This window comes from Suncus etruscus, chromosome 7 (genome assembly GCF_024139225.1).
Source record: "Suncus etruscus isolate mSunEtr1 chromosome 7, mSunEtr1.pri.cur, whole genome shotgun sequence".
Taxonomy (NCBI): Eukaryota; Metazoa; Chordata; class Mammalia; order Eulipotyphla; family Soricidae; genus Suncus; species Suncus etruscus.
The window spans coordinates 122,068,057-122,085,687 of record NC_064854.1 but is presented as its reverse complement, the minus strand read 5'-3'; the positions used below and the strand labels follow the sequence as shown (position 1 = coordinate 122,085,687).

At 43.6% G+C, this 17,631-nt stretch overlaps 1 protein-coding gene and 1 non-coding gene across 3 annotated transcripts in view; one reads left to right on the top strand and one right to left on the bottom strand.

Annotated features, from left to right (window-relative positions):
- Positions 1–17,243, top strand: part of QRICH1 (glutamine rich 1) — a 43,316-nt gene extending 26,073 nt beyond the window's left edge. For both annotated transcript variants that reach the window (XM_049777343.1, XM_049777342.1), the window contains exons 4-10: positions 5,283–5,460; positions 6,299–6,453; positions 9,419–9,533; positions 13,700–13,808; positions 14,172–14,323; positions 14,615–14,705; positions 16,611–17,243. In XM_049777343.1, coding sequence (XP_049633300.1) covers positions 5,283–5,460; positions 6,299–6,453; positions 9,419–9,533; positions 13,700–13,808; positions 14,172–14,323; positions 14,615–14,705; positions 16,611–16,803 — 993 coding nt within the window. In that variant the 3' untranslated portion in view covers positions 16,804–17,243. The remainder of the gene's footprint in view (positions 1–5,282; positions 5,461–6,298; positions 6,454–9,418; positions 9,534–13,699; positions 13,809–14,171; positions 14,324–14,614; positions 14,706–16,610) is intronic.
- Positions 1,858–1,986, bottom strand: LOC126014606 (small nucleolar RNA SNORA66). The gene has a single exon (XR_007497623.1). It is a non-coding gene; the product is annotated as a small nucleolar RNA SNORA66 (small nucleolar RNA).
- Positions 17,244–17,631: the final 388 nt, after the last annotated feature.

The window sequence follows — 17,631 nt, the reverse complement described above, 5'->3', positions numbered from 1 at the left end:
GGTACTGGAGGTTGAATTGTGGTCAACAGTGTGTAAAGCAAGTGCTTAATCCCTGTGCCATCTCCAGCCTCTGCATTTATTTTAGAGTAATACTAGATTTAAGAAAGTACTAAAAGGAAACTTTTTTTTTTTTTTTTTTTTTTTTTTTTTTGTGGTTTTTGGGTCACACCTGGCAGTGCTCAGGGGTTTTTCCTGGCTCCGTGCTCAGAAATTGCTCCTGGCATGCACGGGGGACCATATGGGACGCCGAGATTCGAACCGATGACCTTCTGCATGAAAGGTAAATGCCTTACCTCCATGCTATCTCTCCGGCCCCTAAAAGGAAACTTTTAATAGAGGATTCTTGTAGATTCCTTACCCAATTTTTTTCTTTTAAGAGACTATTTTGGAGGGAGTCACACCCGGCAGAGCTTAGGGGATTTTCCTGGCTCTGTGCTCAGAAGTCGCCCCTGGCAGGCTCGGGAGATTATGGGATGCTGGGATTCAAACCAGTGTCTGTCCTGTGTTGGCTGCATGTAAGGCAAACACACTGCCACTGTGCTATCACTCTGGCCCCCAGAACTGAACTTCTTTAACTGTAGGACACTTATAATTGAAAATGTAGTAATTTGGGGCTGGAGAGATAGCATGGAGAAAAGGCATTTGCCTTGCATGCAGGTCAGTGATTCGAATCCCGGCATCCCATATGAGTGAGTGAGAGAGTGAGAGAGAGAGAGAGAGAGAGAGAGAGAGAGAGAGAGAGAGAGAGAGAGAGAGAGAGAGAGAGAGAGAAGAGGTGTAATAAATAAATTTATTAAATCATTAAATGTTTGATTTATATACCTTTTTCTTTTTTTGGATGGGATGCAGGGATTCGAACCACCGTCCTGCATGCAAGGCAAACACCTTAACTCCATGCTATCTCGCTGGCCCCCTTATATACCTATTTTATTGTATTTTGTACCATATCAGGCATTGCTCAGGGGTTACTCCTAGATCTGTGCTGAGGAATCACTGCTGGTGGGCTCAGGGGATCATTTAGGGTGCCAGGAATGGTACTCGGGACAGCCACAAGCAAGGCAAGTTCCTTCACCATTGTATTTTCTCTAGCCAGAAAGCCTAACTTCTTAAAGCTATGGGCAGCCACACCATATGGGTGATTCCTCAGTGCAGAGCCGAGAATAAATTCTATGTATGGCCCCGAAACAGAAAGATTCCTGGATATTTTCTGCTCCTTCATTTGTATGGTTGTAAGACCAATTAGGATTGGGTCACTCTTTGAATGCAGATCGCTAAAACAGTGCCTGTCTTCAGAAAGAAGCTTTTGAGCCAGAGCAGTATTATAGAGAAGGAACATAAAAAATAAAATAATAATTTAAAAAAAGGCTAGAAAGCATTACAAATCAAATCCTTGGTCTTTGTTCTTTTGTAAAAAATTATTTTGGGGACAAAAGCGATTATATAGTGGGTCGGGTACTTACTAGTCTTGCTGTGGTGCCCCTTTGCATACTTTTCACCTTTGACCCTCTTGGAATATACTGTAAGCCTATGGTCAGATGGTCCCCGAAAGAGAAATATTACTCAAAACAGGGTTTTCAAGTTGGGCATGCCATCATAATTACCTGGGGATCTTTTAAAACTACAGAATGACAGACCCTCTACCTTAAGCCAGTTAAGACCTGAATCTTCTAGAATTAAAGCCCAAGCATAGGTTTTTTTGCTCAATTTTGGTTTCCCAGCTGGCAATTCACAAGGCTTCAGAGATCACTCCTGGTGTTGCTTAGAGGACTGTATTGGTACTAGGGATCGAACCTGAGTTGGCTTTACACAGACACTCCTTCACCACCACCCCCCACACTCACACACCCTTATTGTGAACCCTGTGATAGGATTGAAATAAGCATCTTCAGTAGCATCTGATTAATATATTTCTGTCACTGTAGTTACTGTAGCAAAACTGGTTTCCCTAACTTATGCAGCGTCCTAAAGCATAGGCATTTTTTACATATATTTTAAGGTATAACCGAATTCAGTCCTCACTGCTTGTGCTCACAATGTGGTTTGTCTCTCCCATTTAGCTTGTTAGAAATGTTGAGTATCAGATCCTACATAAGACCTTTCGAATCAGAATTTGTACCTTAATCAGATCTTCAAATAATTGTTTGCTTGTTATAGTTTGGCTGTTCATTCTCATCAGTGATTAAATGTTAGGATTTCTTTTTATGTGGGTAGTTTTTTGTTTTAAAAACAGGATTTGGGGGGCTGGAGAGATAGCATGGAGGTAAGGCATTTGCCTTTCATGCTCAAGGACGGTGGTTCGAATTCCGGCATCCCATATGGTCGGTCCTGTGCCTGCCAGGAGCAATTTCTAAGCATCATAGAGTCAGGAGTAACTCCTGAGCAATGCCTGGTGTAACCCAAAAACAAACAAACAAAAAAAAAAAAACAAAAAAAAAACCAACCAGGATATTTTTGGAAGCTAGAACAATAGCATAGCAGGTAGGGCATTTGCTTTGCACACAGTGAATTCCCAGAACCCCTTAGGCCCCCCTCTGTACTTCTAGGAGTGATCCTTTTAACACAGCACCAGGAATAAACCCTGAGTACTATCAGGTGTGACTTAAAATAATAATGAAGAGACCAGAGCGGTGGCGTGGAGCAGTAAGGCATCTGCCTTGCCGGCGCTAGCCTAGGATGGACCGTGGTTCGATGTCCCATATGGCCCCCCAAGCCAAGAGTGATTTCTGAGCGCTTAGCCAGGAGTAACTCCTGAGCACTGCCAGGTGTGGCCCAACAACCCCCCCCCCCAATAATAATAATAAAGACTTAGTATTTATTTTGATTTTTGTTTTGTTTTGTTTTTGTGTCTGGTCCTAGAATTAAATTCAAGTAGAGTACTAAGCATGGACTCTACCCCATACACTCTTTCCTGTCCCTGATACGATATCTTCTCAAGGCCATTGATCACTATGCAGGAACCTCAGATTGAGTCCCTGAAATGTTTTGGTTCTCCAAAACAGAAGTGTTTCTTAATTATCACCAAGTGTGGCTCAAATTCATTTAAATAATAATAATAAAAGTATATCTGGAGACAAGGGATCTATCTTACTTAAATGGGTAGAACACACATGTTGGTCCTTAATTTTTTGGGACCCACAACCTGTGATGCTCAGGAGTTACTCCTAGCTATGCACTCAGAAATTGCTCCTGGCTTGGGGCACCATATGGAATTGAACTGCAGTTCGTCCTAGGTCAGTGTGTGCAAGGCAAACACCCTACCACTTGCACCATTGCTCTGGCCCCGCTGAGTTTAAATATGATCCCTGCCACCACGTAGCCTCCCAAGCATTTCTGGTCCCTATTACTATATCCTCAGGACAAACCACTGAAATACCTTGCCTGGTGGCTGAGTATCAACAACAGTTATCCCTTAACCCCCTGAATACTACTTACAAGGGCCTCCCCCTTTTTAAATTTTTGGGGGAGCTAGTACCCCATTGTGCACAAAAGATTGCTGGCTCTGCACTACACTCAGGGATCACTAATGGTGAAGATCTGGAGGCCATATTCACGGAATGAACTTGGGTTAGTTGTATGCAAGGCAAGACCTTATCAAACCAACCACCTTTGGTCCTGGATCGGCTGCTTGCGAGGCAAATGCCGCTGTGCTATCTCTCCGGGCCCTATTGTTTTTTTTTGTTTTATTGTTTTTAGGCCATACCTGGCAATGCTCAGGGATTATTCCTGGCTCTGCATTTAGGAACCATTCACTGACTGTTCTCTGAAATTACTCCTGGCAGGCTCAGCGGACAGTGTGGGATTCCAAGGATTGAACCTGGGTTGCAGCATGCCAGGCAAACATTGTGCTATCATCACTCTGGCCCCTCAGGTTTTTTCTTTTGTTTAGGGACCATTCCTGGCAGGCGTGAGGGTCCAAGGGATCAAACCAGGGTCAACCGCGTGCATCCTTGTCCCCTGAATCATCTCTCCAGCCCAGCTTTTGGCATTTTTGTTTTTTGTTTGTTTGTTTCTTTTTTGGTTTTTGGGTCATACCTGGCAGCGCTCAGGGGCTACTCCTGGCTGTACACACAGAAATCGCCCCTGGCAGGCTCGGGGACCATATGGGATGCCCAGATTCGAACTACTATCCTTCTGCCTGCAAGGCAAATGCCTTACCACTGTGCTATCTCTTCGGCCCCAGCTTTTGGCATTTTTGAGTTATAGATTCAACAATAGCAACTCATGTGTAAAAGTACCAGGGTAATTTAAAAAAATAAGTAGAATAAAGAAATGTTTTTTGGGGCCCGGAGAGATAGCACAGCGGTGTTTGCCTTGCAAGCAGCCGATCCAGGACCAAAGGTGGTTGGTTCAAACCCCGGTGTCCCATATGGTTCCCCGTGCCTGCCAGGAGCTATTTCTGAACAGACAGCCAGGAGAAAGCCCTGAGCACCGCCGGGTGTGGCCCAAAAACCAAAAAAGAAAAAGAAAAAGAAAAAAGAAATGTTTTTTGAGGGTTGCTATATCTAGCAATGCTTGGATTACTTCTTTCTCTGCACTTAGAGATTACTCCCAGCAGTACTCGGGACCATATGGTATGTTGGGGTTCAAACTTGGTCAGCCACGTACAAGTGAAGCACCCTACCTACTGTATTGTCTCGCAGCCCCCAAAAGTAGAATAATTTTTTTTTAAGTACAGCATAGCTAAGAAGTGCTGTACTAATGGCTTTTACTGTCTTGAAATTAAAGAATACACAAATCCACAAGCTCTTGAGTAGGTTAGTCCAAGGAGAAGATATCTCTTAAAGATTAGTTCTCGGCTTTTACTGTCTTGAAATTAAAGAATACACAAATCCACAAGCTCTTGAGTAGGTTAGTCCAAGGAGAAGATATCTCTTAAAGATTAGTTCTCTTTCCTGGTATTAGTTCTCTTGGGGTTTCATCCCTCACCACATTGCCTTCCCTGTACTATTGGTTTGTTACCCTGCATCACTGCTACAAAAAAGCCCCACTTCCAAAGAGGTAGAGTAAAAGAACGGTAGGCTCAAGAGAAAGTACAGGGCTTAAGACAATTGCCTTACATGCAGCCAACCTTGATTCAATTCCTGGCATCATATATGGTCCCTAAGCATCACCGGAATAAACCTGTGAAATGCTTGTTGTGATCCAGAGAACATAAAAGGACACTTTTTTTTTTTTTTTTGCAGTAAAAAAATTGCAAGTAACAATTCTTTCTTGGTCCTTTTTGAGAAAGAGTTACTACACAAGAGAGTAATAATATGTTCTGATAATTTTCTCTTTTATAGGCGCAAACTGTCCAGGTTGCTGAAGTCGAACCTCAGTCACAACCACAACCATCCCCAGAACTTCTGCTTCCAAATTCTCTGAAGCCAGAAGAAGGGCTTGAAGTATGGAAAAACTGGGCCCAGACCAAGAACGCTGAACTAGAGAAGGATGCTCAGAACAGACTTGCACCCATTGGGAGTGAGTGTGTGGGAGGGAATGTAAATTTGATTATATGGGCATAGTAAGAGGGCAGAAAGACTTGGAAAGTGAGGGGCCGGAGAGATAGCATGGAGGTAAGGCGTTTGCCTTTCATGCAGAAGGTCATCAGTTCGAATCCCAGAGTCCCATATGGTCGGTCCCCCGTGCCTGCCAGGAGCAATTTCTGAGCCTGGAGCCAGGAGTAACTCCTGAGCACTGCCGGGTGTGACCCAAAAACCACAAAAAAAAAAAAAAAAAAAAAGAAAGAAAGAAAGACTTGGAAAGTGTAAACTGGCCCTGGGGACTAAAGGATACCAACTGAAAATGTTGATAACAAGCAGCAGGCAGCTCTGATATTCTACAAGGAACAGAGTTTGTGAAGTTTGACTCTATATGTACACATGAATTTCTGGTCAACGTAGCAGATTTGAAGTGACTTGAAGTAAATGAGAACCGTGCTTGTATCTAAGGCTTGCTCTTTCTGCCTTCTCTTTTTCCATCCTCCTTTCATATTTACAATTCCTTACATTACTAAGGATGGATTGTGAGGTATTTTTGCTTAACTTTCTGAGTGTGATACTTTTTGAGATTTAAGTGGTCGTCAGGACTGTGGAAAGTTACCTCATGTATGTGTGTAGTGAAGAATACAGAATTGGTGTGTGTGCGTGCACGCACGCAAACGCATGCTTATGAGTGCACACACTCTGATCATAGAGAACTTACAGTGACCATTTTCATTCCAGCACCACAATGAGTAGTATCTGAGTGCTGCTAGGAATATGAGTGACGGAGAAAACTGTTCTAGGACCTCCATTCACGTTTGGGACTTGTATTGCAGGACGCCAATTACTGCGATTCCAGGAAGATCTCATTTCTTCTGCTGTGGCTGAGTTGAACTATGGGCTCTGTCTAATGACCCGGGAAGCTCGAAATGTAGAGGGTGAACCGTATGACCCAGATGTTCTGTACTATATTTTCCTGTGTATTCAAAAGGTAAGAAACGGTTCTTTATAGGAACATGATTAAGCTATATTCCTGTGGAATATGTGCTGGTTAGTCATATTAAAAATATGATAGGCGAGGCCAGATCGGTGGCTAGTAGTAAGGTGTTTGACTGTGGTTTGATCCCCGTCGTCCCATATGATCCCCTTAGCCAGGAGCGATTTCTGAGTGTATAGCCAGGAATTAACCCCTGAGTGGGGTGTGGGCCCCCCACACACACAAAGGATAGGCAAGTGGTTGAAATATGTAATAAGGATGTTTTATTTCAACTACTTAGCAACAGGTACTTGATAAAATATTGTTACATTCAAAGTTGTTCATTGTAATACTGATTGTGGAGTGTGGGAAATACCTCAGGGCAGGAACAGAGAGAGCTTTCAAGGGCCTGGAATGCATGCTTTGAATGTAGGCAGCCTGTTTTTTTATCCCCGGCACAACTGGTTCAGTCCCTATGCACCATCAGAAGAGGAAAAAGGTAGAAAGAAGTACTAGCCAATAGTGAATGAAAGGTGTCATTTGTGGACTTAGCTTTTGTTTGGTTATGGTTTTTTTTAAATTTGGTTTCTAAGAATCTGTATATGAGGACTTAATGTAGTGTTTAGGTTTCTTGTTTTGGTTTGGTTTTTCAGAGTGTATTTGGGCTACACCTGGCTGCTCTCAGGGGTTACTCCTGGCTCTGCATTCAGAAATCATGCCTGGCAGGCTCGGGGGACCATATGGGATGCTGGGATTCGAACCCTCTAGCGCCACCTCGCCGGCCCCATTACATTGTTATTTTATTTTATTTTTACTTTGTTTTTTTGAGTCACACCCAGTGGTGCTCAGGGGTTACTCCTGATTCTATGCTCAGAAATTGTTCCTGGCTCGCTCGGGGGACCATATGGGATGCCGGGACTCGAACCACTGTCTGTCCTTGGTCGGCTGCGTGCAAAGCAAATGCCTTACCGCTGTGTCCTCTCTCTGACCCCTAAAATATTTGTTACATTATTTTATAGCTTTTCTTAAATAACCACAAAGCTTTGTTTAGTTTTTGAGGCTGGGAGGAATATGGGGTGTTAGAGATCAAACCCAGATTGACCTCATGCAAAGCAAACACTTTACCCACTACTATTGCTCTGGTTTGACAAAACATTTCTGGAAGGTGAGGGTACTATGCCTCAGGGGGCTATATAGACCATATGGAATGCCAGGGACTTTAATCCAGAGGAACATATGGGATGCCAGGGACTCTACTCCAGGTCCGCCATAAGCAAGGCCAGCATCCTAATTGCTGTACTATCACTCTGGCCCCTGACAAAGCACTATTTTTTGTTTGTTTTGTTTGGGGGGGGGCACTCCTGGTAATGCTCAGGGGTTACTCCTGGCTATGCTGTCAGAAATCACTACTGTCTCGGGGGACCATATGGGATGCCAGAGATCAAACCCAGGTCTGTCCTAGGTCAGCCGCGTGCAAAACAAACATCCTACTGCTGTGCTATTGCTCCAGCCCTAAAACATAATTTTGGGTTTTTGTTGTTGTTGTTGTTGTTTGTTTGTTTTGGTTTTGGTTTTTGGGTCACACACGACAGCGCTCAGGGGTTACTCCTAGCTTTACTATGTTCAGAAACTGTTCCTGGCAGGCTCAGGAGACCACATGGGATGCCTGGATTCTAACCACCGTTATTTTTGCATGTAAGCTAAACACCATGCTATCTCTCTGGCCCCCTAAAGCACTTTTTATTTGGGGGGGGTTGGTTTTTGGTTTTGAGGTCATATCTGGCAGCGCTCAGGGACTTAGGGGCTACTCCTGGCTCTACACTCAACTTGGGTTTGATCCTTGGTACCCCATATATTCCCTCTGAGCCTACCAGGAATAGTTTCTGAGCATAAAGCCAAGAGTAAGTAACCCCTGAGTGTCGATGGAGGTATGTTCTTTGTATTCTGTTTTTTTTTTGTTTTTTTTTTTTTTTGTTTTTGGGCCACACTTGGAGGTGCTCAGGGGTTACTCCTGGCTATCTGCTCAGAAATAGCTCCTTTCAGGTATGGGGGACCATATGGGACACCGGGATTTGAACCAACCACCTTTGGTCCTGGATCGGCTGCTTGCAGGCAAACGCCGCTGTGCTATCTCTCCGGGCCCGTGCTTTGTATTCTTAAAGCCCCATGTTCAGTCATTGGTACCTATGGTCCCCAGATATCTCCAAGAGTGACAGCCATGACAAGATCTATTGGGAAAACCCCAAAATAAACACAAAACAAATTTAAAAAAGAATTTGTTTGTTTTGAGCCATCCCCAGCAGTGCTCAGTGTTTTCTCTTGGCTCTATACTCAGAGATTGAACCTGGCTCAGCCATGTGCAAGGCAAATGCCCTATCTTTTGTACTATATCTCCAGTCCTAAAATAATAAAATATTTTTAAAAAACAGCTAAGTCAGATATTTTCTCCCAAAAATGGGGGACAAAGGAAAAAAAAAACAACGAAACTTGCAGGTTAGTTTTGCTGATGGATAAGAAAAGTCAGCTTCCCATTTTGTTCCTTTTTTCGGTCCCTAGTCATGTAAAACCTTACCTATGCTATTCCGTTTTATGCTTTCTTGTTCTGGAAGAGATGCATAGTCATCTTCATCCACAGACAGAAATTGAGCCTCAGAATTGGAAAGATTTGGTTGCTTAATTTACACCATAGCTAATGAGGGGCTGACCCAAACTCTTCAGTGCTTCTTTACTTCCACAGTGCTGTTCTAAATGAGGTAACGTTCCCAAAATCTGTCCTATGGATCCAACTTTTGATGGTGAGAGAGTCAGTTCCCATGGCATGGCCTTCAGTGTCACACACAAGCTGGATAGTTTTGACTTAGTATGTGAGTTTAAGAGGAGGTGTAGGTAGGGATGGTAATGGCACTCGTAGAATATCAGGTTTAATGATCAAAAAAGTTTTATTCGGGAGATTGCCAACAACTGTTTGTTTTTCTTTTAGTATCTTTTTGAAAATGGGCGGGTCGATGACATTTTCTCCGATCTTTATTATGTTCGTTTTACGGAGTGGCTGCATGAAGTTCTAAAGGATGTTCAACCGCGAGTCACTCCACTTGGTAAGAGTCTTCCTACTCCTTGGATGTCTTTTCCACTGGGCTTTGAAAACCGCTCCAGGGCCAGGGATGTGTCTCAGCAGCAAAACTCATGCCTTACACACATGAGACCTGGGCTTGATCTCCAACAATATCTAATTCAAAGATCAACTCCCTTGGCTGTGATAGTGTGTATAGAGAAGGGTCACTGCTTACCAAAGATTATATCTGGTCCATGGGGGGTACATGCTCTTTCTTTTCTATTCTTTCTATTCTTCCTTTTTTTTATTTATCAGTTATAGCTTGCTAGAATGCATACTTTTCCTTAATTTTTTTTTTTTCGGCCACACCTCAGGGGTTACTCCTGGCTAAGTGCTCTGAAATTGCCCCTGGCTTGGGGGGACCATATGGGACGCCAGGGATCGAACCACGGTCCTTCCTTGGCTAGCGCTTGCAAAGCAGACACCTTACCTCTAGCGCCACCTTAGAGGCCCTGAGAATGTATAATTTTCATGTGAGAAACTCTGATTGATACCCATCAGCCTTCCAAAAACTAGAATCATTGCAAAAAATAAAATTTATGAACTGATTTATCTCAAGGTTACTCGTTTTGTGTAATGGAATTTAACTCCATATGTTCAACATAATCTTACATATAGAGAATATATATTTTTTTTTGTTTTTTTTTTGTTTGTTTGTTTGTTTTGTTTTGTTTTGTTTTGTTTTTGGGCCACACCCGGCGATGCTCAGGGGTTACTCCTGGCTGTCTGCTCAGAAATAGCTCCTGGCAGGCACAGGGGACCATATGGGACACCGGGATTCAAACCAACCACCTTAGGTCCTGGATTAGCTGCTTGCAAGGCAAACGCCGCTGTGCTATCTCTCCGGGCCCTAGAGAATATAATTTTGCTTTAAATGTAGTTATCCTGGACAACATGTAACGTTAAAAGTACATGAGCCAGGGGCCGAGCGGTGGCACTACAGGTAAGGTGCCTGCCTTGCCTGTGCTAGCCTAGGGGGACCACGGTTCGATCCCCGACGTCCCATATGGCCCCCCAACCCAGGAGTGACTTCTGAGTGCATAGCCAGGAGTAACCCCTGAGCATCACCGGGTGTGCCCCCCCCCCCAAAAAAAAAGTACATGAGCCACGAGCTTGCCAGAAGTGATCCCTGAATACAGAGTCAGGAGTAAACCTTGGGCACTGCCAGATGTGACACAAAACAAATACACAACACCAGATTTTAGGCTGGAGTGTTTAAGGGTTTCCACTTGCACACAGCTAACCTGGATCCCATTCCCAGGTTCTCTCTCCTACGGTCCTCTAACCACCACCAGGAGTGATTCCTGAGTACAGAGCTAGGAGTAACCTGAGTATTGACATGTATAGCCAAAGAAAGAAAAAGTCCATGAGTTTTTCAAAAACCAAAAAAAATCAAAAACAAAAATGTATTACTGATAAAAAGAAAGGATATATCTAAGAACCCTTCTCAAAACTAAGGAATGTGCTAGAGAGAGTAGTGGGTAAGACACTTGTTTGCATCATGCAGCTGACCTAGATTGGATCCCCAGCATCCTTTATGGTTCTCAGAGCACAAAGTCAGGAATAAGCCCTGAGGACCTCTGGGAATGGCCCAAAATTCCCTACTTCTCCCCCCAAAAAAGAAAAGTACGGCAGGTAAGGTGCTTTTCCTTGCACAGGCCATCCTGGGTTCAATCTCCAGTATCCCATATGGTTCTCACAAGCACCACCAAGAGTTAAGTCCTGAGCACCAATAAGTGTGATCCAAAAACAAACAAACAGAAGTAAAGCATAAAAATAATCTTGCACCTAAACCTAAGACATGAAGCTAAAAACATTCAGATGGTAAGGATAAAATCTAGGTGATCATATAAGTTTGGCGGTGGGTTTTTGGTACAACATCAAAAGCACAATCTGGGGCCAGAGAGTTAGCATGGAGGTAAGGCATTTGCCTTTCATGCAGAAGGACAGTGGTTTGAATCCGATATGGTCCCCTGTGCCTGTGCCTGCCAGGGTCGATTTCTGTGCATAGAGCCAGGAGTAATCCTTGAGCGCTGCCAGGTGTGACCCAAAAACCAAAAAAAAAGGGGATAATCTAAAAAAAATTAAAGTTTAGTTAAAATTAACACTACTAAGGGAACGGAAGATAAATTGAAAGAGAATCTTAGGAAAACATACCAGATAAAGAGTATAATCCAGAATATACAAACTCTAACTTTGAATGGTAAGAAAATAACTCAGTTTAAAAATGGACAGGTAGGGGCTGGAGAGATATGCAGCTGACCTAGGATTTACTGTGGTTCGTATCCCATATGGCCTGCCAGGGGCAATTTTTGAGCCAGATCCTCGAGTGACACCTGAATGCCACTGGGTGTGATCCAAAAACTAAAAAGAAAGAAAGTTCGGAATGGGACTGAAACAATACAGTATAGGGCGTTTACTTTGCATACAGCCCACTGGATTCAGACTTTATCCCGTGGGCATCATTGGGTATGGCCCAAAAACCCACAACAAAAACTAAACCCCAAAATAAGATTTCATTCATAGATACTGAAGTCTGTCACATGTTTATTTTTAAATCGTAGTCCCAAACTACAATACTCCAGTAATACTGCTTCAGCAGCTGAGGTGCAAAGAGAAACTTTGTTGTGTAAAGTTTTTTTGACTCCCTATCAATAAAAAAAAATTTTTACAAGGATTTTATTTTCTCCCCTTTTTTCTAATTTTCACTACAATTTGATTATACCAGCAACAACCAGTGAATCAGTGTTCAGTGGTAATTTGAACATATATATTATGATTCAATGTGTTGTAGTTTTTATTTATCATGTACCAATCCTTTCTCTTTGAAACTATTTAAGTTGATCCTTACATTCTGTGTGTGTGTGTGTATGTGTGTTGTTGTTGTTGTTGTTGTTGTTGTTTTTTGAGCCACACCTGGTGATGCGCTCAGAAATCACTCCTGGCTTGGGGGACCATATGGGACACTAGGACTTTTGTGTAGTTTACTTATCAGGTATCCTGATTTTTCAAGCACATGTTGTTTCATATATATTTTAATTTCTGTTGTTGATAATAAGGAAAGTTAGAGTACTCATACCAGGTAGCAGAGTGAATCTAGATGAAATAAATCGTGCCAAGGTATGCCTGGATCTACGTACAGGGCTTGCTTTCCCTAAGGAGGTCTGTTTTCTGCCATTTACTTTGTTTCAGACCTCTCAGACTATTGAGGCTTTTCTCATTGCCACTGGGCCATAATAGTGTGGAGTCTTAATCTACCCTCAGGAAATGGATGTGCACTATTGCAATCATATGCCACATTTGGCAAGAACAGAAAAAAAAAATGGATCGGGCAGAATATTTCCTTGAGTCTAGGATGTGAGTGGTGCCGCGCTGCATGCCTGAAGAATTCTGAGAACGCTACAGAGATTGATGGTGTCTGCTGCTCTCACTCTGTCCTCACTGCCTGGAATATACATATTTAAACATTGTTTAATGAGCTAGTGCAGGGACATTTGTGATTAGCACACATGTCATCTTTTGGAGCGGATCTCGCTGCCCTGGGTGCTTAATCAAACCATAACTATTGCCTCAATCCAGCTCTGACTAAGTTCATTCGTGAAGCAATGTTTTGGCAAAACCAGCCCTCCCTGGAACCTGAATATGAGTTCTGAATATGAGTCTGCCCTTTAGAGTGGATGATACTGGGCCTGCTTTCTGAAGATGGAAGATAGGAAAGAAGGTTTAGTAAGGGCAAAGGCATGCATTCCAGTTCTTTGGGCCCTGGACATCTTCAGAAGTAATGGTGCTTTGTATCCTCTTTCTGGAGAAGTATGCATGTGTTTAGTGTTGGGTTTTAGAATTTTAGACATATCATTTCCTTTGAGGTCAATTCTGCCTCAGATTAACCTTGATTTAGAGGAAGAATTGTCTCAGGTCAGAGTAGTTAGGTTAGTGGTTTTCAACAAGTATTTTTAGGTCCTACTTCAGAAACTTGTATACGGGTTTGGGTTGGCCATCTTTGTTTCAACAAGCTATTTACAGTCTTATCTCCAGAGATTCCTGGTTGAATTTATAATCCCTGTGGTTCTTCTGCCTCACTTCTCCATCCTGCACCTCTGAGGGACTGCCTGCTATCCTTTTGTTGTAGCTGTACTCTCTTCCTCCTAGGCTACGTCCTGCCCAGCCATGTGACTGAGGAGATGCTGTGGGAGTGCAAGCAGCTCGGGGCTCACTCCCCTTCCACTCTGCTGACCACCCTCATGTTCTTTAACACCAAGTAAGTGTTCTAGAGGCTCCAAGTGTAGCCCTTCCTTGCATCAGCCCAGTAAAGTGGGTGGAAACTATCGAGGTGGACTTCTGGGTTTCTTTAACACATTCTTGGGGAGCCTTTGTGCTACTGAAAATCCTCAGCCCCACTTGGCTGCATTATGTGTGTTGACCAGTAACTAAAGCAAACATCCTGCCGAAAACCCCATCATCAGTCTTGATGTGGCTTCTCCGTTAGACAGTGTTTGGGTATGGACCTGCCCAGGGCCTGGGAGTGTACAGGAGCCCCTCCAAAGCACTGATAGCAGAGGCTAGATAAATCAAGGTTTCCCCCGGCACCTCTCCCTTTGCCTTGCTTTTACTTGTGGTATAGGTACTTCTTGTTGAAGACAGTGGACCAGCACATGAAGTTGGCTTTCTCCAAGGTTTTGCGTCAAACCAAGAAAAACCCCTCCAATCCTAAGGATAAGAGCACGAGTATTCGGTACCTGAAGGCCCTTGGGATACATCAGACCGGCCAAAAAGGTAGGAAGAATGCAGGAAGCTGCAGGACCAGGTGCTATTTGCCCTTCCCTCTTCCTATACCTTTAAACCCTACATTGTAAGTGTGGAGGTTGGGATTTATTTAGTGCATAGGAATTTTCCCCGGTGTCTTAAAAAATAGCTGCCTTTCTCCTTCATTGTCAACTATTCATGCCTCATTCCTTTCTCTATCCTGATATTTTGTTCTTGGGATGGCTAGTAACCCAGGGTTTCTAGATTGAGCCTGAGCAAAGATAAACTAATGCCATGTCTGTTGGTGGGGTTGTTTTTTAGTTACAGATGACATGTATGCAGAACAGACAGAAAATCCAGAGAATCCACTGAGATGTCCCATCAAGCTGTATGATTTCTACCTCTTTAAATGGTGAGGAGACTTATTACGGCTGTGTGACTCTGTTGTTGTGGGATGAATGTATCAGTGTGGCCCGCATATTTAAGAATTCCTAGTCTCGGGCCCGGAGAGATAGCACAGCGGCGTTTGCCTTGCAAGCAGCCGACCCAGGACCAAAGGTGGTTTGTTGGAATCCCAGTGTCCCACATGGTACCCCGTGCCTGCCAGGAGCTATTTCTGAACAGACAGCCAGGAGTAACCCCTGAGCACTGCCAGTTGTGGCCCAAAAACCAAAAAAAAAAAAAAAAAAAAGAATTCCTAGTCTCAAATTTATTAAAAAGACACTTCCTAAAAGCAAAATATAGAAGAAACCTTATGGTCTTTTCAAAGGATTTGCTCCCAGTGTCATGATATAAAATGGTCTCTGCTCCTTGATGAAACAGTTTCACGAGAGGTCAAGATCCACAGGGACACTGCCTCTCTCCCCTATACCTTCCTGGCCATGACTTTCTGTCACTGCCATCAACCTAGGGAGTGTTCCTCTCCTGACTCCCACTTTGCATGTTAACCTGAGAATCAATAAGACCTGGTACCCCAGGGCAGACAACTAGCAATTACATAAATACACAGTGATAGTGATTAGGTGCTCAAAGGAAATAACCCACAGAAAGAGGTAAACAAGTTGCACGCTCTTCCACAATAAAGTTACATCTGAGAAGAAGGTCTAAGACAACAAGCAACAGGGTGGGAGATTAGTGGGGCCATGGAGGGGGGAAGTAGTGGGAGGGTGGGGATGGAGTGGCTTGGACAACAAGAAAATATTGTGCCAATATCCCAAGATAAACAGATCAGGACATACCTTAGTAGAGAGAAGCCAGTGTGGCTTTGGAGTTCAAACTACATGGGAATGAGATTAGTAATGACAAGTACATGAAAACTTTCATAGACACAGGTAGATGATGGTCTCTGTAAATAAAAATCACTGAAGGGGGCCCAGAGCAGTGGCACAAGCGGTGGGGGATTTTCTTGCACGTGCTAACCTAAGAGGGACTGTGGTTTGATTCCCTGGCATCTCATATGGTCCCCCTGAGCCAGGAGTGATTGATTCTTAGTGCATGGCCAGGAGTAACCCCTCAGGGTCACCAAGTGTGGCCCAACTCCCCCCCAAAAAAAAAACTCATTGAAGGTTTTATTCTAATTAACATGGTATAAAACATGTAAAAACAACAACAACAACAACAACAACATTACCTAGGGGCCAGAGCAATAGCACAGCAGGTAGAGCCTTGCACACAGCCAACCTGGATTCTATCCCCAGCATCTCTTATGGTCCCCCAAACCTGTTAGGAGTAATTTCTGAGCTTAGAGTCAGGAGTAACCCCTGAGAGCTGCTGGATGTGGCCCAAAAGCTTAAAAGCAAAAGACATCGAGTTAAGGAGCCCTGAATTAAGACTTGAGCTGGGAGGGCAGATAGTACCTCATGGAAAACGGGTATTGGGTAGAAGGAACAAGGCAAATAAAGGCTTGGAAATGGTTTTGTGGCAAGTGCTACATAGCTATCAAGTAGGTGAGTTCTGGGTGGGTGGATGGGTGGTTAGAGGAACTAGCTAGCATGAGAAAAGCAGAAGAAAAGGAGCTTATGGGGATTGGCTGTCAGAGATTGCAGACAGGACATTCTAGAGTTCGTTGACTATACAGTATGCTGGCTGCATAGACAGTCCTAAACATCACCATACCATCGCTAGTTTTCATATAGCATTCTCTGGTAGTTCCATCGTTGGAGGGTTGAGATTGGTTGGTTAGAGGACTGGGGATGTGTCTCAGTGGTGGTGTACATGGGTGAAGTTCTTTGAGTCTTGCCATCATAGAAACAAAACAAATAACACAGTGGGGGGAAGAATGGTGGTTTTACCCTGCTTTTACCAGAGTCTTCTTTAGCCCTCAGAGTGTGAAAGGCCGGAATGACACCTTTTACCTGACGCCTGAGCCGGTTGTGGCACCCAATAGCCCAATCTGGTACTCGGTCCAGCCTATCAGCAGAGAACAGATGGGACAGATGCTGACTCGGATCCTGGTGATACGAGAAATCCAAGAAGCTATTGCAGTGGCCACTGCAAGCACCATGCATTGAAATCCCTCGACTTCAGTGTGAGGGAGACCATCTAAATCAGACAGACTTTCCACTAAAGAAGAGGCCTCCGTTTTTTTTTTTGTTTTGTTTTTTGTTTTTGTTTTTTTTTTTTTATTGATGTAGTTTTGAGCCCTTTCGGGCTGCTTCTATTTTAAGGTGTAAAAGGAAACTGTCCCTTCATCTTTGTGCATCTTCAGCATAAGCCTGCTCCAGCAGACTCAGCCCACGGGGCTCTGGGTTTCCCGAGAACCCGATGTCCTATAAAGTTGCTGGCTGACTTTTCTGGTTTTTTTTTTTTTTTTTTTTTTTTTGTCTGGGGCCTGGGGAAAGGGGCTCTGACTGTTTGGAGAAACGTGGCCCTTTCCCTTCGTCCAGGAAAATGGAATCAATGATGGATCGAACCTTTGGGGCATCTCCCCAGCTCAGCCGGCTTCCCTTCTGGCAGGAAGCCGTGGTCTGTCTGTCTGTCTACTTGCTCAACTTCTTGGCATCTTAATGGAAGGAAAACGAGAGCAACTTCAATTATGATTTATCAGAGACAATTTCTATTACACCCTCCTTACGACAAGTGACATTTTAGATGTTAAAGTCAAAACTTTACCATGCCTTTTTTTTTTTTTTTTTTGGCCCAACATCGAGGCCTTAAACCCGAGGCTGCCGTGCCTGATGGAATCCTTGTAACATACACTCGTGTATCATATACAGATACCACTCTGTTTCTCTTATGTATTCTTAATCTAGTTGTTTATTAAGAATGACAAGCACGTCTTTTCAACACGCTGGTGGAAAACGCCTCTTTATTTGGGAAGGGGCCTTGGGGGGCGGGGT